The sequence below is a fragment of the Scaptodrosophila lebanonensis genome, unplaced genomic scaffold (assembly GCF_003285725.1).
Source record: "Scaptodrosophila lebanonensis strain 11010-0011.00,11010-0021.00 unplaced genomic scaffold, SlebRS2 tig00000163-arrow-arrow-pilon, whole genome shotgun sequence".
Taxonomy (NCBI): Eukaryota; Metazoa; Arthropoda; class Insecta; order Diptera; family Drosophilidae; genus Scaptodrosophila; species Scaptodrosophila lebanonensis.
The window spans coordinates 485,051-507,215 of record NW_022060598.1 but is presented as its reverse complement, the minus strand read 5'-3'; the positions used below and the strand labels follow the sequence as shown (position 1 = coordinate 507,215).

The 22,165-nt window shown below is 39.4% G+C and overlaps 3 protein-coding genes across 4 annotated transcripts; 1 reads left to right on the top strand and 2 right to left on the bottom strand.

The window, feature by feature from the left end:
* Window positions 1–725: 725 nt before the first annotated feature.
* On the bottom strand, window positions 726–12,838 carry LOC115629738 (cytospin-A). 2 transcript variants are annotated; one of them, XM_030526272.1, is made up of 10 exons: window positions 12,822–12,838; window positions 7,937–9,053; window positions 7,724–7,864; window positions 5,870–6,046; window positions 4,521–5,799; window positions 3,110–3,255; window positions 2,931–3,050; window positions 2,512–2,839; window positions 1,547–1,821; window positions 726–1,478 (listed from the first exon to the last, which is right to left on the bottom strand). In XM_030526272.1, the coding sequence occupies exons 2-10, from the start codon at window positions 8,789–8,791 to the stop codon at window positions 1,389–1,391; spliced, it is 3,411 nt and encodes a 1,136-aa protein (XP_030382132.1). In that variant the 5' UTR covers window positions 8,792–9,053; window positions 12,822–12,838; the 3' UTR covers window positions 726–1,388. The 2 variants fall into 2 exon arrangements, with proteins under 2 accessions (XP_030382132.1, XP_030382133.1); XM_030526273.1 differs by lacking the exon at window positions 12,822–12,838 and having other exon boundaries at window positions 7,937–9,279.
* A 5,771-nt stretch (window positions 12,839–18,609) lies between these two features.
* Window positions 18,610–19,122, bottom strand: LOC115629728. Its single transcript, XM_030526261.1, has one exon. The coding sequence runs from the start codon at window positions 19,027–19,029 to the stop codon at window positions 18,685–18,687; it is 345 nt and encodes a 114-aa protein (XP_030382121.1). The 5' UTR covers window positions 19,030–19,122; the 3' UTR covers window positions 18,610–18,684.
* Window positions 19,123–19,396: 274 nt separating this feature from the next.
* On the top strand, window positions 19,397–21,405 carry LOC115629727 (vacuolar protein sorting-associated protein 37C). The gene is made up of 5 exons (XM_030526260.1): window positions 19,397–19,539; window positions 19,627–19,735; window positions 19,921–20,259; window positions 20,340–20,491; window positions 21,156–21,405. Exons 3-5 carry the CDS (start codon window positions 19,992–19,994, stop codon window positions 21,348–21,350), a joined length of 615 nt encoding a protein of 204 aa, XP_030382120.1. The 5' UTR covers window positions 19,397–19,539; window positions 19,627–19,735; window positions 19,921–19,991; the 3' UTR covers window positions 21,351–21,405.
* The last annotated feature ends 760 nt before the right edge of the window (window positions 21,406–22,165 follow it).

Here is a 22,165-nt window from a genome sequence, read left to right as displayed (position 1 = left end):
CAACACTAAGGACCAACTAAGGTAATAATACTAATAGGAACTTTGTTTCCCTGAACCCGAATATTGAACAAGAATGGAACGCCAGAGCAAAGCAGCCCCAACTCATAAATAGCCTGTACCGGCTGATACAAAAGAAATATGATATATTTTTAAAAAATGAAATTAATTAATCAAATTGTGACTATACATATAGTATATTCGTCTAGAATTGTCCTATCGCAATCATGGCATGGGGACACATTAGTACTAATCAGATGTAATCTCTAATTTGAGTGAACATTTTTCTTTTTTCGGACTTAGGAGAATCTGGATACCAAGTTTGATTATTCTAGCTCCTGTACTTCCTGAGATCCTTGCGTTCATACAGGCAGACGGACGGGCGGACAGGCGGACATCTCTAAGTATATATCGATACACAATCAAGTCGTCCGATCAAGAAAATATACAATTTGCAGTCTGCCACGCCTCTTTGTGAGTATTGCATGAACATTCCTACTAAACTAGTATAGGCCCGTTATGTTCGTTCTAGATATATCCGCCCGTCCGTCCGTTTGGATGAACGCCTGGATTTCGTAAATGACTGAGGCTACATTGACTAAAATCGTTGTGTAGACTTTCCCAATCTCTAAGCAAGAGTTCTTTTTCCAATGCATATAATACAGGACTTCCTTTTGATAAAAGGTATTTCACTAACGCTGCCCCCTTTTTTTTTATTTTAATTGAAGTCATTTGTTCGTTTCTTTATTTGCATGTTCGCTTTAAATAATGGAAATATTAAAATACAGTTTTTTGTTATTCATAGGGTTTAATTAATGATTTTTTGTTGTTTTTATAATAAATATGCTAAAGCTAATCGGCCCTTTTCGTTTGCGCTATGTCTACGTATTTCGTTACCCATAGGTTATATTTATTTATATATATATATATATAAAATAAACTTTGAAAACAGCATAAAAAATTTGATTTGATTTGTAGTAGTGTTGATAAAAACTTGGCTCGACCTTCGATTCAAAAACTACACATATAGACATATATAGACGTTAACAAAGCGCGGCAGAAATAATTGGCATTAAAATATTACAACATTATTTATAATTATGGATAGCATAGAAGAGAATTAAAGAACAACAACAAAGAGTAGTTGTTGCTGTTTGTGTGTTGTGTGGTAAAAAGTTAGTATGTCTAACTGCATTTTAGGCTCAGTCTCTGATTGGATGAGACGTCCGCTCACAATAGATATTGTAGTACATACTATATGTAAATAAATGGTAATAAATACCTGCCAGGACTTTCGTCCTCGCATACAGCTTTTTGTTTGTTTTTAGTTAATAATACAAGTAGAACGCTCCGCATTAGAATATACATCGGAAAATAAGAGAGGAGGGCATTCACGTTTCAAAGTACTTATAAATAGCGGTTACATAGGACATGACTTGCATCCAGTCGGGTCTCTCCAATTTACACATATCGTTGATATTCTGCAAGAAAATCGCAAATATTAAATGAGAATAGAATTTCAAATCAAAACAAATCCGTTTCCACTTACCAGGGTAGTGCCTATGCCCACAGATTCAGCAGCGGCGAAAGCCAACGAGAAATTCCGACGCTTGTTGGCCGGCGTTAAGGTGTCGTAAGGTATGCGATCCGGCAAATAGGAATGTAAAATCGCACAGAATGCCAAACCATCGTTCCACGACGAACTAAAGTTCGTTATATCAATATTGCGATAGCCGACGGTCTTGTTCTGGCACCACTTGAGCAGTGCATTCCGCTTTGAACCGCCATTTTTCGCCAGCATATTCAGCGGGTTATTGCGCTCACCTATAGAAGAAGAAAAGAAGGAATGTGGTTTAAATTCTCAATCTTGGCACAACAAACATATCGAACCCTTTTCGCTAAGAAGTAACAAGTATAAGTAGCCCTCTATGTTGAAGCTATTTATAACAAATGAGAATATAGTGAGGAATACTTAGAGCCTCATTAATATCATGTTTCGTTCCTATAAAATAATGGGACAATATATGATTTTTTATAAACTTGCTTTGTATATGGGTAAGACAAGTCTAGATGCCAACTTTGCTGTAACTCGCTGCTCTGGTTTACAAGTTATCGATGTTCATACAGACGGACAGAGGAACAGACGTGCAAACGATTTAATCCGTCAATCTGGCATGAGATCCTGCCACAACTCTTTCTGGTTACAAACACACGACTTCTTGCAATGACGACTACACTTAACCTAATATATGAAATATATTATAATAAATATATATTCAATATAATGGAAAAAATGCCTACATTTTAACATTCTTATCTAGAATATCAGATACATATGAGTCGCTGATATATGACCTGAGCCCTGTTTTAGATAAAGCCCACTATATGAGCGATAAAACATAATTCAAATTCGATTGCAACTCAAAATCAAGTTGGGCCATTTTTGGCGCATCTCTTGAAATGATTTCCTGTTTTCGTGTTGCTTGCGATATGAGCGCTTTTTCGAATCCTTACCACTCATTATGGACTTTGAGACATTGCCGAAGCTTAGGCTGCCCACCAGCGCGTTGTTTGGCGTCTGCACTGGCGTCAGACTGGGTGGTTGTTGTGTGCCAGGTGTGGTTGGTGTGGGTGGCGTTTGTTGCTGCTGGTGCGCTGATGACTGCTGCTGTTGCTGTTGTGTTTGTTGCTGTTGTTGCTGCTCTCGCAGCGGAAATGGGACTTTGGTTGTATTAGCTGTTGCTGATGCTGTTGTTGTTGGTGTTGTAGCTGCTGTTGTTGTTGTGCCTGTATTGTTGATGTTGATATGCAGATTGCTGCTCTGCAACACAGGCAACCCCAACTAGAGCGAGAGAGAGAGAGAGACAGAAAAGAAGAGAGTAAGACCATGAGTGAGACAGAGCGAGTGAGAGAGAGAGAGGGTATATACTTACGCTCTCATGCCAGTCACTGGATCCGGGCAATATTATGGGCGTATGTCCAGTTTCCGGCGTACCACTGTTTAGACTCGAAGTGGAGCTGTAATGCGACTCGTTGTCGTCTGATTTACCCTGCTGTGGATACAAGTGCGATTAGTTCAAGTTTATTTGCATTGCAAACTATTTTTACTTACCGACTTATTGTTCTCTATGCTCTCAATAAGCGTCTTAACGGACAGTCGCGAGTCTTGTCGATTAAAGTTCAGCTTGCTGCGCCTTGATGCTACCTCCTGTTGCACAGTCGACAACACCGATTGCTGCGTCTCCGCTTGTTGCAGTTCTGCAGAAAGAAAGTTCATTAGTTAGAGAGGAAGATTAAATCTACGTGCCAGTGTCCAGTTTCCCAATTTCCAGTCAAATTGAAAACATTCCCTTATAATGCTGCCCAACTGACTATCGAGGAATCTACTTAGATGACATGTTAGACAGAAGTCAATAGTTACCAGCATATTGGAATTGTGGATACGACAAAGTGCTTTAACACAGAAACAGGTGGGGGATAAAAAAAAAAAACAAATAAACTCGTGTTGGCTTGGTACTAAGAGAGTCTACATACGAGGGCCTTTACGAAATCCAGACGTTCTTTCTGCCTGTTATCTAGCATTATAACACTCTACCCTTTCATTAACTGTGATTGATTAAGAATTTTATTAAAAAAAAAATGTTGATGAAAACAATACGTTTTAAGATCAAATTGAGCAATACATCTACCTAGAAAGAGAATTCTTAAATTTCCACTTCAAATACTAGAAGCCAAACATAGGAGTACATTCTATAAAAATAGTGCTGTACGCTGCAATAATAACTTATAAAATGTATTTAGTTAAAAGTATCAAATCAGGGTTACTACTAGACTGTGATGTTTACGAACCCGTTTCCAATATTGATCCAATTATCCCAGGTATTTTCTTAAATAAAGTTTTGTAATATTTACCTTCCAGTACTTTGTTTCTAAAATAATCTATCGGCTGGTTTCCGGATTTAGACAAAAAGGAGACAGTAAAGAATTCGTAGTTTATAAATCAAAAACACTAACCAATTAGAAAATAAAACAGCCTCTTCGATTAATTAAGGTCTAATTAGAAGGTATAAATTGAAACTATGAAGGTGTGCTCAGACTGATGAGAAAGCCGTAATTATAATATTTCAATTGAGACCAACAAGAATTCAATGCTGAAAAAACAAGATTTTCAGCTGCCAAAAACGGCTTCGAAGTTTACTTTCCAACGCCTATTTGGTTGTCTGACCGTAACATAAATTTCAAGTCTATGTCTCATATTTCATTCTACTATATAATAATCCTGCCTCTTACATCCCTGCTTTTACTTCCCTTCTAAGTCAGTTTGAATGATTTTTCAGCAAATAATGATTCCACAATTTAAAATTTGTCAAAACTAATCCTGTTCCTTTAAAAGCCCTTTTAAAGGGAATGAAATCTCAGAGCTTTGATTCGGAATTCAAACTCTAGTTTTAAATAATTGGACAACCATTGCACCAATTGTTTTGGAGATTCGCGATAATACATAATGGGACTCGATTACTCACGCTGCTTGGTTAGCTTCTCCAGCTGCTGTTCTAGCAGCCGTATCTTCTCTTTTTGCGTCTTGTTGTCGAGCACCAGCTGCTCGCGCGCACTCAACGCCTCAGTCTTAAAATCGTTTGCAACACGCACGGTCATCAGCAGATCCGCTTGGAACTGTTGCCATTCCTCAGCCTCTAGTCGTCGCAGTTGCGTCTCCTTCTCCAGTTGTGATTCGGAGTCGCTTAACTGGAGTTGGACATCGCTTAGATGTCGCTGCGTCTCGCTTAGCAACGTCTGCAGCTGTGCCTTGTCCTCCTGATGGCATTTACACTGCACCTGCAGTTCAGCCATACGCTCCTCCAGCGTCTGGCAATCGCCGGCCAATTTATCCTTTTCGGCCTGCAGCTGCTCCAGACGATACTCGAGATGTGAGAGCGCGCACTTGGCATTGTTTTTGGCCACTTTGCACTCCTCGCTCAGTCCGGCATTCTGATCGCGCAAACGTCGCAGCTCTGCCTGACTGCGCGAGCACTGATCCTGCAGCTCGGCAGCACGCTCCTCCAGCGCATCCTTTTCGCGACGCGCTGCATCAAGCACATCGCTCAGATCGGCTTTGTCGCCGCGCGCCAAATCCGCCTCCAGCTCTTCGATTTTGGAGCGCGCATTCTCGAGCAGCGTACTTAGTCGGCTTATCTCAATGGCGCGCTGTGAGATCTCCTCTTTGGCCTGCGAGAGCAGCGCTTCGGTTTGCTTGCGCTCCGCATTGGCGGCATCTAGTTGTGAGTCGAGGAGGGCGTTGCGTTCACGCAGGCGTTGCTGCTCCTCGCGTGCCGCATCTCGCGTTTGTCGCAGCTCCGACAATTCCGCATTGAGTTCCTCCTGCTTAACCAGCACCGCTTCGCGCTCCTCCTGCGACGTTTTGATGAGGTCCAGGAGCTTCTTCTCCCGCTCCGATGTGCACACCTCGGCCGCTTGCTTTGTGTCACGCAACAGCAGCTCCTGCAGCGTACTTATCTGTGTGCGTGACTCGTTGAGTTTCTCGGTTTGGCGGCAGAGCGACTGAAAGAGCACATCTTTCTCCTCGGCGAGACGCTCGTTCTCGGTCTGCGTATCGCTCAGCTGCGTCTGCAGATCGGCCAACTCCTGGAGTGTGGCCTGCAGCTCTTCGTTGGTGGAGTAATGGGTCTCCTCCATCTGTATTATCTTGTCCTGCAGGCAAGCTACTGAGATCTCGCTCGACGACGAATGCTTATCCCAATCGGGCGTAATGCAAGGCGTGCCATCATGGGTCCCTTCGTTTGTCTATCAATATCAAAAAATAAAACAGATTAATGGCGGTTCGATTAATATACAAATTAATCGTTATACTTACATTGGGCAGTGCTATGGAAGCGGGCGCCGAGCTGTGCAAACGTTGCGAATCTTGAATAAGCTGATGCTTTTCCGCATCCGACAATGGCGAGTTGACGACGTCGCGCAAACGATTGCGCAAAGATTCGTTTTCATATTTCAGATTGCCGATTTCCATTTGTGTTTTCTCCTGTAGATTCTGAAAAATAGTGAGCGGATCAGAGACAAATGATTTATTGATTCGACTTTTCTAATTACTATAATCATTATTATTATTCGTATTGTTGTTTTTGTTGCTAAGACGCAAAAACTGGCACAGTCTTGGCAAAAAGTTAAGCTAAGCAGCATGAAAATACCCATTTTTTTCTAGAAAATCCGTCAGAACTAAGCCAAATCGATTTCGAATAATAGTTCAAATTGGAAAAGGAAACTGACCTTTACGATTTTTTTTACTGTTGAGGCACTAAACTAAACTAAAATAACAACTAGATCGGGTTTTCACCGATTGATCCTATGCCAGCTATATAAAATAATGCAGCTATTCGTGATCTGTAATAAACTTGCTTTTCGTATGGATGGGACAAGCCAAAATAAGAAATTTGGTTTTCCAAGCTGTTAGGGTTCAAAAGTTGTCAATGTTCAAACAGTCGAACAGACTGACAGACGGACAGGCTTATATCGATTCGCCTCGGCAGCCATATATCTTTCTCCCTGTTATATATGTATGTACATTTGGCTTTCAGACTTTTTCAGCTCTTCCAGAGAATTTAATATTTAAACATGGGTTAAAAGACCTTTACTTTTCGACGCAACTGTGTGCGAGTTTCAATTAAAGGAATATAGAATAAAGAATTTCTACACCATATGTACAGATACATATATATGCATATGTATGTACATATATATGGAGCATATTGAATATCAGTCAATTGCAACACTCGACCCCACGATGCTTAGTCATCGAACGATGCGAGTTGACAGCTCGACTGGCAGCACAACAATAATAACAACAACAGCAACAACAACAACCACAACTGTGGTTTGTAGGGCTGAGGTCGTAGTTCTGAACTAGGCCTACGAGGCCCGTATGGAAATTACACAAAATTCAGGGTCTTCAGTTTTTTAAGTGAAAGGCAAATTTATTGAAAGGTTAAAAGATAACAATAAGATAAACAATAAAAACGTCGCACTATCTTGTCTACTATTTACTATCAAAGCTTAATAACCTTCATACATCATTGGAGAGTAGACAACATGCCTAATTCTAAGTTCTAGTGTTTTAGCTCTTTAATCCAACCATTGAACTTTTCAATCTGTTGCATGATAGGTCAGTTTTTCTATCCTTTTGGAGAGAATCTTATATAATTTCTCTACATAAGCATGGTAAGTCTGTCATTTCATATTAGAGAGGTATTGCAAGGTTATCCGAAGAAATCTAGATGAAAACGTGGTGAGACATGCAAATAATTTGAGCACGAACTCGACAGATTTCACAACTACATCATGAATATGATTTTTAATTAAAATCAATCAGATTTCGACACAAAACCTTCTTGGAATTTACTTTTCAGAGTCTACTTGTAAAATAACACAAATTTGTGTGCAAATTATTTGCACGTCTGAGCAAACCTTTAGATTTCTACAGAATTTATTGCACGTTTTTTTAAATTTTCGAGCATTATCTAACTATTCGATTAACTATTTATACTTAATTGCTTTTATATGGATCTCTCGAATTTTAGGAACTTTTCTGGACAAATATTTATAGTCTTTTGGTGGTCAATCGTATTTCATTTCTTCTTTTGCATCCTTCCTTTTTGCTTCTCATCATGTCGTCTACCTATTAACTAGCTGGCGATATGTGGCTCTGGCTCACCTGCATTTTGACCAAATTTTCCTTCAGTTTGGCCACCTCGCTTTGGTATGGCAACAGCTCTGCGATGCGCGCCTCCATTTGTAGTTGCTCGCGACCCAAGCGATCCAGCTGAAGGTTCAATTCTTGAATCTTGATGTTAGCCTGCAAATGGGGAATATGAGGTTTAAAACGGTCTTTTACATTTAATTTGTTGTTTGTTTGGTGAACACTTACCTCTAATAGTTGCTGTTGTTGTTGTTCGTTGTTGATAAGCTGCTGCTGTTGTTGTTGTTGTTGCTGCTGCTGTTGCTGATAGTTGCTCGCTGCAACGGCTGCGACAGCAACGGCGGCTGCTGCTGCCGGAAATGCTGCAGCGGCTGCTGCGCTGTTCGCCGCATTTGTTGTTGTAGTTGTGCCTAATTGCTGATAATAGTCCTTGGGGCCGGCAACACCGCCACCTGCAGCAGCAACAACGCCACCATCCTGTAGGGCGGACAAGGCGCTGTTGTTATTGCTAGTGGCTGCGGCTGTTGCCGGATGTGGCACGATGGATGTCATCAGTTGTTGTTCTTGCTGGTGTTGGTGTAGCTGCTGCTGCTGGTGTTGTTGCTGCGCCGGCGCAGGCGCATTGCTAGACACTGCCTGAGCTTGCTGCTGAACTTGATGGTGGGGGGGCTGCTGGGGTGCTGGCAATTGTTTTGGCTGCTTTTGTCCCTTCAATTTGGATTTCTTTTGTGGCAATGTATTGCTCAGCTGTTGTTGTTGTTGTTGCTGTTGAAGTGCGGCTTGTGTTGCTGTCGTCAGCGGCAACGCATCCTCATCGCCCACATCAACGCCACGTTCGTACGTTGCGTCGTGATTTGAATAGAATTTTGTTGTTGTAGCGTTGTTGTGGTGTTGTTGTTGCTGCTGCTGCTGCTGTTGTTGTTGTTGTTGCTGCTGCTCATGCGCCGTATTGAGAGATGTGCTCGATTGTGACTTCTGGCGATTGTTGTTGGAATGCTGTTGTTGTTGCTTGTGCGATGCGTTCGAGGAGGCGGAACTCGAGTTTCCTTGTCCTCTGCGAAATAACGATTTTAATTTAATCATTTTGTTTGTTTGTTTGTTGTTGTTGCCCTTGATGTAGTTGTAAAACGGTAACCATTAACAATGCTTGCAGTTTGGTGTTGTTTGTATATATTGCATATATTTTATTTATTATTATTTTTTTTTATCGTTGCACTTTGGCGGCGCAACGTCGTCGATTGTCAGTTTTCGTTGCTATTTTTATTGTATCGTGTATTCTCTTTTATCGCTTGGTCGTTACACTTTGTATAAAGGTGTTATTTATTGTATAAAACATTTCGTTCGGCTGTTTAAATAATGCGCTCTATTTATTATTTGCTCTGCTGTGGTTGTGGGTGTTTGGATGTGTGGATGTGCGTGCGTGCGAGTGGCTGGCTGGCTTTGTTATCGATAACAATGAAAGTGCAACAAAAGTGAAATTCGAGGCAGCAAACTCGTTTGCATTGTGCAGAGACAATCAACATGCATTGTTGTTGCAATGCGAAAGAGAAGGGCCGGTAGAAAGAGGAGAGTGAGAGTTAACAGTGGGCCGCGTGCGCTCTCTCTCTCCCTCTCTCTGTTATGCTATGCTCTGTGTTATTTTAAGCTAACAGCGACGCCTATGTCAGCTGTTGCTTGAGCTGTTGCTTGAGCTGGCAACGATTCGATTGAATATCTATTTAAGCCATACTTTTCTTAAGGTCAAGGATTTTGTAACATCTTGTGTTATATATTTATGAATAAAAGGGATTTGTTGCACTTGCTAAAGAAAGGTGTGTTAAAGTAGGGTTATATTTTAGTTCTCGTATAGGAGACGAATGAATACAATGAATACAAAAGCAATTAGGAAATAAATGTTTGTAAATAAACTGAATAATGTGAAGAATGCCTCAAATAAATTTTAAAGTACGTAAGTTCCTTAACGAATTTCTTATAGAATACAAAAGAAGACCTTAAATCCTTTTCTGGTAAATCGCTTGTACAGATCTTGACAAACATTTAATATTACCGGCTTTGACATCTCAACTAAAACAAGAAACCGATTCAAAACTGGCATTCTATCTGCCAATCAGAAAGGAATCAAATTATGCATACATAAGACTGGAAAACACGCACACACTAATATAAGCAACATAAACTTTAACTAAGCACCAAATTCCACAGGAACTAGAACTAGGTTCCCAGCCATACAGATATTAGAGGCAACGAAACAGCAGGCCAAATTATCGACGAAGCTACCACTAATATACATATGTTAACAACCAACTTCAGCTGCAGATCATTCAACTGCACATTTTCCCGGGACAAGCAAACTAACCAGAAGGCAAGCTCTGTCACACAATACTCAAAATGAAGCCTGAAACTCTTCTGACAACACTCAGGCAAACGCAAGCCGAATAAAACGAAAAAAGGAAATAAACTTGTTGCAGAGGGACTAGAAGAGTCTACAAAGTCTAATCAGTATAGGATCAGCCATTTTTGAAATACAGGCGTTCATTCAAACAGACGGACTGACAGGTGGGCATATGGGCTTAATATGTACTTATATCTCACTCATCATGCTGATACAAAATAACCATGCATATGTAAGTATATTATTAATGAGGAGATGCTTCCTTCCGCCTGTAGACTTTCAACAAACCTATTATACTCTTAGGGCACAGAATATAACAACAACAACGATCACAACACCTTAATTAATATGCACCTAATAGGATTTATGCCAATTGAATTGGCAAAAAGGCAGGGGCGGCGCAGCCCCACATTTGTTTACAAACACACGTTCGTCAGTATGCAGTTAAGTATGAATGTGCATGTGTGTGTGTGTGTGTTTTCCATTGTCACATGTCGCCGCCGATTACTCATAGACGCGTCAATCCAACTGTGAATGACGGACACCCGCGTACACACATACACATACACACACACACATGTACGCCACACAGGCACTGCAATGTTAAAATGTGCAGCAACCTGACAGCGACAGCTGAGCGTGCGTAGTGTTGGCAAGCGCCATTATTCAAATTTTGAAATGTTGCTACGCATTTCGACGTCGTCGACCCGACGACCCATTTATGGACACACGATGAACATTTTCTTCAGCAAAAACAAAAACTGCCCACACACAACATACGCACCGCCACACACCAGTATTTGTTGTTGGACAGCAACATTTAAATTGAACGACAAACACACATGCACACGCAAATGACATCATGCGCACAATTTCACGCAAAAAATAACAAAACAAAAAAAATCACCGAATTAGGTGTTTTTATTATCCCTAGCTGCTGTTGTTATTGTTGTTCTTGTTGACATTGCTGTGCAAACTCGCACAATTGCTTTAATTGTTGGTGAGTTTTTCTTTATCAGCAACAGGTGCATGGCCGAAGCGGCTTATCTATTTGTTGATACATACTCGTACACACATACATATGTACTGAGGCAGTTTTGGCCTAAAAATGTTTGCATTTAGATACATGTGTATTCAACAAGACTTAGATGCGGCGATAAGGAGAGCAAATTCCTAGACCTTGCGGATATTTACCCGCTATATATTTTGGTCAGACAATCACAGACATTGCCGTACAGGCACTAATCTCTCTGCAAATTACATATCTTCAACTTATTTGGGCACTAAACAAATATATGCTTAAGATATATTGGGCTTAAACAATAACGTTTTAGATTCGATTTAAGATGCATTGCAAGTAGCCTGGCCTACAAGTTGGTTTGCTTTTTCGAACAATGCAAAATCTAATGGGAATTATAATTGTTAAAATGCTACAGGTGCCTTCAAAAGAATACTTGTACATACTTTAACTTCATTCACATGAAAGACCACCAGCCTTCAGTTCTTGTTGAAAGAAACCCTAAGTGTCTAATAGATACGGGAATTTGTAAAACCTAGAATACTAAAACAATTCGATAACAAAATTATACCATGTCTACAATGTTACCTTACTAGTATTTAACTTTAAGTTAACATTATATAATAATAATAATATCACAAGCAGCTTCAGCTGATTTGGCAAAATGCCGAAACCAGATTGGTTTTTTTTTTGTGTGCTTTGAAATTGTGTCGTTTGCTTAATAATTCCGAGTTGAATGCTAATTTAATTAGTAATGCACGAGCAGTATTGCTACCAGCAGTTTAAGAATTAAGATTTTGATTTGGCCGATCAAGAAATTGTTAAAACAAAACTCAGGGGCAGGTTTAAAAAAATGTAATTGAGAATGCTGGAGTATCATTAATTCTACTTCTTAGCATTGAACAAGTAAAAATGGATTCAAAAGTTGAGATTTCATTGAATGAAACGTCCATGTTGAACAGCAATCAGAAATACCCTTGATGAATGAAATGAGTTGCAATTGCACACGTTGTGCAACACTATAAATAGCGCGTCACTTTGTGCACTGCAGTTGCCCTTCAAATACAAATGTAACTGTTGCCCATGCTGCGTCAATTATTGCAACAAAAACAGTAATAACCATTGTAGCGGCATTAACAGGGCTGTGGCATTTACCAGCGGCTTCAATGCAAGAAAATTGAATTTAAAAAAAGAGAGAGAGAAGCCGACGACAAAACAAGCGTACCAGCAGCAGCAGCCGCCAACTAGCACTTGAAAGTGTCGCGTGTGTAATTCACATAACAACAGCAACAACAACAAAGTTAATGCTGAAACTGCTGCTCGGTGCTAAACAATGAATCGAACGAACACGCACACATGCGCACGCACGCACGACGACCACCACAAAAAGTAACAAGAGAAGAAAAAACACAAACACACGCAGTTTTTGGCACAATTGGGCTTTTATATTCGCACCTATTCTTGCCAAAATAGTTAATAAAAGAAATGTACATATCTTTTCCTTCTAGCCAACACAGAAACCGGAATACGCCAACAAAACAAAAACTCACACAATCAGCAAACAACACGCACGCACACACACACACATATATATATATATATATATATATATACACAACTAACAGAGCATGTATGTAAGTAAATAAATAGAGTTTCGTTGCAAAGTTGAAGTAAATGAAATCAAAATTGATGCGGCGACATACACGCGGCAAAATAAATATAGAACTCGCGCACTTTTTGCCATATGCACAGAAACAAACAGTAAAGTAAATTATAAACGCCGACAAAACTGGTAACTACATGAGTAAAGACAACAACAAGTCCCACTGCAGACGACGGCGACGCTGACGGCGTACGTCGCGCTTGCGTTTCGTTTGAAAACTAAACCTGGCTAGAGATGTACAAATTATCGATAGAGTCGGCAACTTCGATTTGTTTTTCTTTTAACGCGTCGATCTTACCTTATCGAGAATATGAGTTGGAAAGGAAACGCGTTAAGGTTTAATTACCTAAAATGTTCCGCGAGTTTAAATCGTAAATGGTGAACAAATCGAAACCTTCAGAAATCTTTATACAAACATAAAAGTGCAGCATTCTTTATAATAAAATAATAGCGCAGGTTCTCAAAAGTGTAAACTTTTTATTTACATACATTACGAGCCATTTGCATTTTAAAACTATTAACTACTTATTGAAAACATGTCGCTACTGCTATACTTATTTGAGTTAATTTCAAATTGTTAAGCTACTTTTTCTTTTAATAGTAATAACAATTTTATTAACCGGCTTTTCTTTCCCCACAATACATGCAAACTGACCATGAGATGAATTTGGTGATAAGTATGGTGAAAATGGTAAATTGAACTTGAATTAAACAACAGGTGGCGTGTGAATAACTTTCTTATTTAAGCCACAACCTACCTCAACAGTTATGTTTGAAATTACAAAGCACTGAAGTTAAGGAAAAATTGAAGAAAATTAATGCAATTAAGAAACTGTATGAAAAGCATTTTGTTTAACTATTTAATTATCCTCAAAATGTTGTGCAAGAAATTGTTGATATAGGAAATTGGTAACTAATGGATCGCAAATATAATAATGCTTATAAAGTTGTTAAATACATGAAATTCCTGTAGATCTTCATTTCAAATTATATAAATATATAATAATTTTGTTATAAATTGGGGTAAATGGTGCACAAACGATAACTGCTCCGCAAGCAACTATCCAACTAGACCACGGATTGTATTACACGGAATGTTATGTATTCCAAAAATATATAAATCGCACCCAAAAGCAACTATCCTTGCAAGACTATGTACTGGAAGAGCTTTCTTGTGGTCTCTATACTCTCTATACTGTACAGCTAAGCACATTTTTGGAATATAACGCCAAAGATTCAGTCTCTAGCTTTTATACTACATACTTGTATGTACATTTCCAGCAAAAGCTTTACAAGCGGCAGTCCCGACCGATAATTGTCCCTGAAAGCAACTATCCTGGAGAATAGGGTAATAGACGTGAATTTGTTTATTTTGTTAAATAAATCAATACATAATACTTGAAAGAACCTGCAGTCCAAATTTGGTGACTCTAGTTCCAACACTTTCTACAAATCGTGCATTCATACAGACAGACAGACAAACAAACCGACAGGCTTTACCAATTCTGACTAACAGCGATAATCTACTAGTCCTGAAAAAACTGACTGACAGCGATAATTCACCAGTGCTGGAAAAGCTGAGTAGCAGAAGAACTCTAGCTTTAGAAATCCCTAAAAACCTGACTCACAACAGCTTGCTCTGAAAGCAACAATTCTGGAAAAGCTGACTAACAATGAGGCTCAACCAGTCCTGGAAAAGCTGAGTAGCAGAAGAGTTCTAGTTTTAGCAATGCCGGAAATACTGACTACCAGTGGAGCTCTACCAATTAAACTAATAGGTTTTGAGTCTACATGGGCGATTGTGTTTGTAGAATTCCCTAAACTGCGACTCTCCCATCGAGCCGCCCGACCGTGGAGAATGCTGTTCTAAGCGCAGATGACATTTAGTTTCATTTTTTCTTTCACAGCTAATTACAAAGCTCCCCGAGCCCAGATTATGACTCTTTTTGTGCTCGTCTTGCTCTTTCAGCATCTATGCTCTGCTTTTTTTTTCCTTTAAAATCTAGCTTTAGCCTCTTCCGAGCCGCAAAAAAAAAAATGGGAAAAAAACAACAAACCACAAAGCGCGTCGGGTATTTGCGGTTTTCTGCATTTTTGCTACTTCGTTTGTTTTTTGTTGTTGTTGTTGCTGCTGTTGTGGTGCGAGGTCTATGACCATCAATAGCCACAGCAACCACCACATTGGTGGTGTTAGTGGTGGTCACTTATCTTTCGTCAGCCGCAGCGGTGAGTCAAAGCGGGTGGCATGAGCGTCTCCAGATCAGCCGAGGGGCAGGGTGGGGAGGTAGGGAGGGGGAGGGATGTGGCAAGCGAGCGAATGCGATCACTGGGCGGCAATTTCGGATCGTATTACGCTTCTTTACACGCCACCTGAGAAAGGCAGTGGGCAGTTAGTCAGTCGGTTGCTAACCACCGAGCATGACATATTCAAAAACATCCCCCCCTCCCTCGATCTATCCAACTGCCACCGCCGGACGCCTCACGCCTTCTGGTGTGTGGCATTCACTCCACCGAGCAAGTGAGTGGATCGTTGTGTGTGTGTGTGTGTGTGTGCTACGCTTTGGTGCGCCGGTAATGCGCTACACTCTGAATCGGGCATATCAACACCTCTCCGTTCTGAGTAGAGAGCATGCCAACACTTCTTTTCCAAAAGAAGGCAAGACGAGTCGATCGGTTTGTTTGTCTGTCTGTCTGTATGAACGCAAGATTCGTAGAAAGTATTAGAACTAGAGTCACCAAACGTAGACTGCAAGTGCTTCCAAGTATTATGTACTGATTTATTTAACAAATAAAACAAAGTCGATTTCAAAAAACGCCTATTAACAATATGTATTATGAAGGAATGCAGTCCAAGTAGGCTCGATATTTTTGGGGTCCGGAATGCCATTTATCTAATCAAAAACCAAATAGATTGTTCGTTTATGCTGGTACAACTAATGTTTCTATATAACACTCATCTAAGGCTTGTACCGGTAAAATACATTATATGCAATGCAGTACCAGTAAAAAACTTTTATATAGTCTTAGCAACCGGTTACATATGTACCGAAAATATACGAAATTCTAAAAAGACACATTGTAAAAATTTAATTTTGAATACAGCTTGAAAAGAGCATCAATAACGGTACATTATCCAGCTATACCGAGACAGTATTCCAACTCATCAATATGGACTAGTATTATGTTTTTGTACAGAAAGAAAATGCCCATTTTGTTATGGTGTAGTGTAAAAAACAAAATAATAGACTTAATTTCCATGCTAAATAACGTTAAGCGAGACTACACCTTTTGATTTTTCATACATGGAATTGGAGTTGGAAAAGCTTCCCCCATTTTCGATACATCATAGTCTGTACCGGTTAGTGAGCAGTGGGTCCATGATTCGTTGTTGCTTGACCCGCGCTTTGGCGCCGTCGTCAGCCGAAAATGTTTATGTTTTGTGTTCACTTCTTTGTTCAAATTTCTGGCATGTGCTTTACACATTTGGCGGAGACCGTTTCATGTAGCGGTTTATTTAAGCGAGCCTGCCCGCCGCCCAGTGCTGTTATTATAATCAGTTTGTTGTTATTGTAGTAGTAGTTGTTGTTGTTGTTTTCTTCTTCTTCTGAATATGTACAATAAATTATTTTTAGAAAACTGTCTCAGCTTTTATGTCGACTGCAAAAACGGCCATAAAAATAGAAATAGAAACCCGACGGGCAACTTGCATTTCTAAACCGTTTCATAAATATGTATGTACATATGTATGTATGTTTGTAAGTTTATGTTATCTGGCTGCTCACTTTTCTTTTCGTTTTGGGGTTTTTGTTGTTAATGGTTTCCGTTTTGTATATTAATGTTGTTATAGGTTTGAATTGTTGTTGCTGTTATTGTCACTGTCTTGCTTAGAAGTAGAAAGTGAAGTTTTGGTCACGGCCCCAAGAGTTTCACTCAAATTATATAATTAATGTATTTTTAATCGTTTTAAAAAGTCAATTTCCCTCGAAAGCAGCAACAATGACAAAAACAACTATTAATGTTTTCTTTTGACTTACCATGGAAATCTGCAACCGTTGCAGTTGTTGCCAACAACAACAGCAATAATCAATCAACGTACGGTACACACACTTAAATGCCGTTAGACGCAAAACTAAAAAAAAAACGCACACACAAAAACAAAACAAGAGACGCATAAGCAACACATGTGGACCGCACACATACATACATACACACACAACTCCAAATGCACACAAATGTGCATTTGTATGTACATAGGTGTGTGTATGTATATATGTATGTGTATATGCATTTTGAAAAGCACATTTTTTTATAAACAGCTGCAACAGCAATAACAAAACAGAAAACAGCAGCGACGGCGACAGCGACAGCGACTCGTTAATTGCATTAGAAATTCGTATGCGTGTCGGGGGCTGCGGCACGGCTGCGAAGCCTTGCAAGCAACAATCAAATATATAAATGAAACAAAAACTAAATAGTACTGTATATGTACATACACATGTATGTACATACATATGTACTATTCGCAACAGCTTTGGCATTTATTTAAACGTATTTTAAGCATTTCTTAGCCAAGACTCCAATTAGATGAATTGTTGCAGATTAAGATTGTTGTTGTTATGGTCCCGTTACTTCACAGTCGTACACACACACACACGCATACATACATATACTCTAGCTATGACCTCAACTGCACTGCGCACACTTGATAGCCAATTAATATTCATTTATTTTTGTGCCACAATTAAATATGTACGCGAACGAACGAACACACTGCACCGACGACAATAATAACAACAACAAAACAAACAACAACAAAAAAACTGCACACATCAAGCGCAACAACACCAAGGCAATGAACAGTAAAAGAAAAATTATGAAAATAACGCGTTTCAATTACTTTTGCTTTTCTGGAAGTGCAGGCCGAAATCCAAACCGTATTATTTATAACAAACAAAATATTTTTGCTGCCGTTTCACGTTGTACGACAGCGGCTTGTGGCGGTCCGTTTGCCTGTGCAGCAGACGCAATAGTAAAACATCAGCGAACCGCCGACGAAGAAGAATACGAGAGAGGGCGAAAAGGAAAAGCAAGCTCAGCAGCGCAGACCATCGTACAAAGAAACTAGAAGCGCAAATCCATTCTCCGCACGTGACGTCACAATATAGTTTGTGGCGTAGCCATACTTGCAGTGTGACTTCAATTCAAAAATGTCTCATACTGTGTGTAGGCATGAGCAAGATGTATGCAAAAATCATACCCAGCCAATGTGGAAGGAATAAATCAACTAAATTGTTCACTGGCTTGCCCTGTTTGTGCAGTGGAAGTAAAAAAGCAGTGCAGCCTCAAGTGCCATACCTCCTCTCTTTGTACCATGCTCTCTGGATGGCTTGATAGTGTGAGCGCCGAAGCGCGCAAAGCAATTTACTGTGTAAAATACACCAATTTACTCAATCTATCACAGCCACTAAAACAAATATAACAAATGCAATTATATTTTATTTCATCAATTGCGGGAAATCCAATGCATTTGCGCCGAAATATTTATTTTCTTTTCACTGCGCCAGCATCGCAAACTCACCCTTTTTTCTAAAAGTGTGGCAGCCCCAGAAAAATAAGAATTGATTTCCATTTTTCGCTCTATTGCAACAATTGATTTATATTTTGTTTTAAATTTCTATGTTGCACAATTGCAGTTATTTAACCATCGTGTTTGTTTCTTTTAAATATGTGGCGCGCGTTTGAATTAATTTTTAAAATTCAAACCAGTGCTGGTAAACACACCAATGCGGTCAGCAGTAGAACCGCTGTTTACATAAATATGCAGCTTACTCGTTTTTTATGTATGTATATTTTTTACATTGTTAGTAAAAACTAAAAAAAAAAACGAAACAATAGTAATTGTTTCACTCATTAACCCTTTTCACTTCGCTCGCATCGAACGGCACCTCGTCGACTTTGTTGAAGCCTGAGAAGCGTATAATTTTTCCAGAGCCCTCCACTCGCAGGTGCTTAGCAAACTGCTGTGCCGGCGACAGAGCCAATTCCTCATCCGTCTTTAAGCCATGGTGCTTGGCCCAGTCGTTGCGTCCCGTATAGACCATATAGCAGACGAAACCGAAGGCCTGCCATGCTAAAATGGCGTATCCAATACTTAGGCGACGTTTCCACAGTTCGGCCCGATGTTCTGGTATGGGGTTCGTATTGCGACGCACCAACCGGCGCAACCATTTCATTTCAAATAGAGCCATTTTATACACAAAGAAAGACAAGTGTGCCTGATTTTTGTTATATAAATCAACTTGCTCGTCCAGACGCCTGTTATCCGGTGTACCGCGCCACTAATAATAAACAACAACGAACAGCTGTTCAGTTAGGGTGTGCAGCATATTTGCAGTATCAGCATAAAATAAAAGCAATAACACTCCAGGCGCTAAACAAGCAAAAATGTGCAAGCAAGCAATTTCGGAATTGCATTCCACGTCACGCGCATTTGTTAAGCTAAGCAATTGTTAGCAAATTATAATATTCGCAATTGGTTTGCTGTATATGTGGTGAGAGCGACAACCCAGGCTGCAGATGCAACTCAAACGGTGCCTAATAGAATATAATAATTTTTGTTGTTGCTCTGCTTTAATAATGGAACCGTGATAGACGCCGCAATTAATACATACATATTTTTTTATAACCGGCCGTGCAATTTTCTTTGAACAACAAATTGATATTCTCCAACGTGTTCATGCAACGCTACTGACAATTAAGTGAGTCCGCTTAGTAACTTGCAAAAATGGATTTGCGCACTAGACCATCTATTTTATATTGCTTTCGTTCTACAAATTTCTAAACAGACTTCCACTTCATATAACGAAATTGGCGCAAAACAAGACTGCATTAATATTGGTCTATAGATGCTAAAGGTGGAGAGGTGAAGTCCAGATAGTGCCTGGTCTGCTCAATGTAAGTTCAAATTTAAAATTAATCTTCGCAAGGTTAAACATTTGTGTGCGAGTATGTTAACACACATGTACATGCATACATACATATGTATGTCATGTATATGTATGTATGTGAGCAACAATCCTCGACATAATTTATTAACACTTACATAGTAGACGAATTTTATTTACAATACAATTTTTTAGCACACGCAGTACTCGAAGCCCCAAAAACGAGAGGAACAACAACAACATTGTTTTTAACCAAAAGCCACAATATGCCTACGGCCCACCAGTCGCCACAACAGCCACAGCAGCCGCCCACACAGTCATTGGAGGCGCTGCAGTCGAATGAGGAGAACAATGGCGCCGATATAAAGGTGGATACCAATAATATGCCAAATCTCTCGACGCTATCGCTGGATGAGCTCAAGCAGCTGGACCGGGATCCGGAATTCTTCAATGACTTCATTGAAGAAATGTCTGTCGTTCAGCACCTGAATGAGGAACTGGATTCCATGATGAATCAAGTCGACAATATATCTCGTGAGTGTCCGACTCTCATATCGTTTTCAAATTCCGTCATTAACAATAATCTCATTATCTCGCTCTCTCTTATGGATCAGGTGAAAACGAAACTAAGGGCACACACTTGGTGGAGTTGAAGCGGCGGCTCAGCGATGATTACACTGCACTGAAAACGCTGGGAGAGAAGTGCGATCAGCTTAATAAGAAGTACTTAAAGAAATCGGAGGAATACGCACCTCAACACATACGGGTAAGACGGAATGCCAGCCAATTAGTTTGAAATTATATTTCAAGATATAGTCATGTAGTATTTAAGTCTAAGTTTCTAGATTTAGAGTGTACCACACTTTACCACAAAATGTCCCATAAAAAGAGAGAATGAAGAACCTTTTTGTTATCCCAGTTAATTCTGAAGATCGCTTGAGGAAAATGAGTTAAGATGAGGTTATTTTCAGAGAGTATTACTACACAGATCCTACTAGTTGAGTGTAAATTTCCCTTGAATGAAGACTCCTACGGTCTATGAGATAGGCATCATTATGTATTATGAGTAGTCTCTTAGTTTAAATTCTTTTAGAAGGTTCATTACTAAGCAGAAACTGCCACTAGGTTATTCAAAAGATCGTTCAATATGCAAGATAGGTTCTTAACTTGTATTATGAGTGGCCCTTTTATTGAATTCTTTTAAAAATAGTAAGTAAGTAGGTAATTTAAACGACCGCTTAAGAATAAAATAAAAGCCAAGTGTTCTCTACGCTTGCGCTCTTCAAGAAAGGTTCTGTATTTATATTATGAGTGGTTCTTAGATGGGCAACGTTTAAGAAGAGCATGACTAAACGGAACCCACTTGTGAGCTTCCAGTATTGCTTTCAGATTTAGGTTGTATAATCCGTTTCTCATTTCTTTTTCGACAGGAACTATTGCAAATAGCCGCATCCAATGCCGACACAGATTGCGATCGTCATGTGGAACATTTTCTAAATGGAAAAATTGATGTGCAAACTTTTCTCAATACCTATCAACACTCAAAGAAGATTAGCTCGGAGCGCAAAGCCAAGGAGGAGCGCCTGGGTACACAGCTAAGTGCCTTGGAGCGTGCCGGCATATAGATAATTAATATGTCTGCCACATTTCTAATTAAAAATACATACAATTACGTGTTTATTTTTTTGTTTTTTGTTTCTGTTCAACTTGTTCTACAATACAATACAGTCGCAATATAGAAATTAGTCAATGTAATGAGGAACAATCGTCAAATGGAAGATAATACTCCAACAGGCATATATATACATTAATAACTAATACATAATAATATATTATATACAATGTACAATTGTTAGGGAACTGTGCGTGTAACTAGTGCTGACCAAGTTTGTGGTTTTTAATTTAGTATTTTACTCAATGTATCAATCAATCAATGATCTTACTTATGATGAGTGTGCACCTCGTCCGCCGTGTGTGTCACCTCTTCAGATGCAATTGCATTCAATAATTTCGTATAGTATGTTCGTATTGTATAATGGATGAAGTGATGTATTAAATAAATTATATGATTAATCTTTGTCTCTACTGCCTAACCATCCATTGCAGTTGTGTGTACGATTCGGTTGATGGACTCGACGCTATGGTGCCCAAAAACGATGACCAAACTATATCGATATAGAATAGAGGCAGCTAATTGTGGAAAGCATTAAGGATGTGATTTCGTGCAGCAGCTGATTTAAAAGTAAAGGAAGGCTTTTGTATTTGAATGTGGAAAGAACTGTATCGAGGAAACTAGTTACAAGGACCATAATCCAAGGTAGCACTTTTTCTGTACACACATTGATATTCCAACCATTTTAAATGAAACCTCAAAGAAATATAGTATAATAGTTTAATAGATAAGGAAGCTTATAGGATAACACAAACCAGGATTAAAGGG

What these genes read in the sequence shown, in the direction of transcription:
- LOC115629738 (XM_030526272.1), bottom strand. Translation starts at nt 8,791, where the DNA reads ATGATTAAATTAAAATCGTTATTTCGCAGAGGACAAGGAAACTCGAGT. An exon ending in AAAATTTGGTCAAAATGCAG is followed by an intron (nt 6,047 to 7,723) that starts GTGAGCCAGAGC and finishes ACTATTTTTCAG; the next exon opens with AATCTACAGGAGAAAACACA. An exon ending in GGAGAAGCTAACCAAGCAGC is followed by an intron (nt 3,256 to 4,520) that starts GTGAGTAATCGA and finishes TTCTTTCTGCAG; the next exon opens with AACTGCAACAAGCGGAGACG.
- LOC115629728 (XM_030526261.1), bottom strand. Translation starts at nt 19,029, where the DNA reads ATGGCTCTATTTGAAATGAAATGGTTGCGCCGGTTGGTGCGTCGCAAT.
- LOC115629727 (XM_030526260.1), top strand. Translation starts at nt 19,992, where the DNA reads ATGCCTACGGCCCACCAGTCGCCACAACAGCCACAGCAGCCGCCCACA. An exon ending in TCAAGTCGACAATATATCTC is followed by an intron (nt 20,260 to 20,339) that starts GTGAGTGTCCGA and finishes CTTATGGATCAG; the next exon opens with GTGAAAACGAAACTAAGGGC. An exon ending in ACGCACCTCAACACATACGG is followed by an intron (nt 20,492 to 21,155) that starts GTAAGACGGAAT and finishes CTTTTTCGACAG; the next exon opens with GAACTATTGCAAATAGCCGC.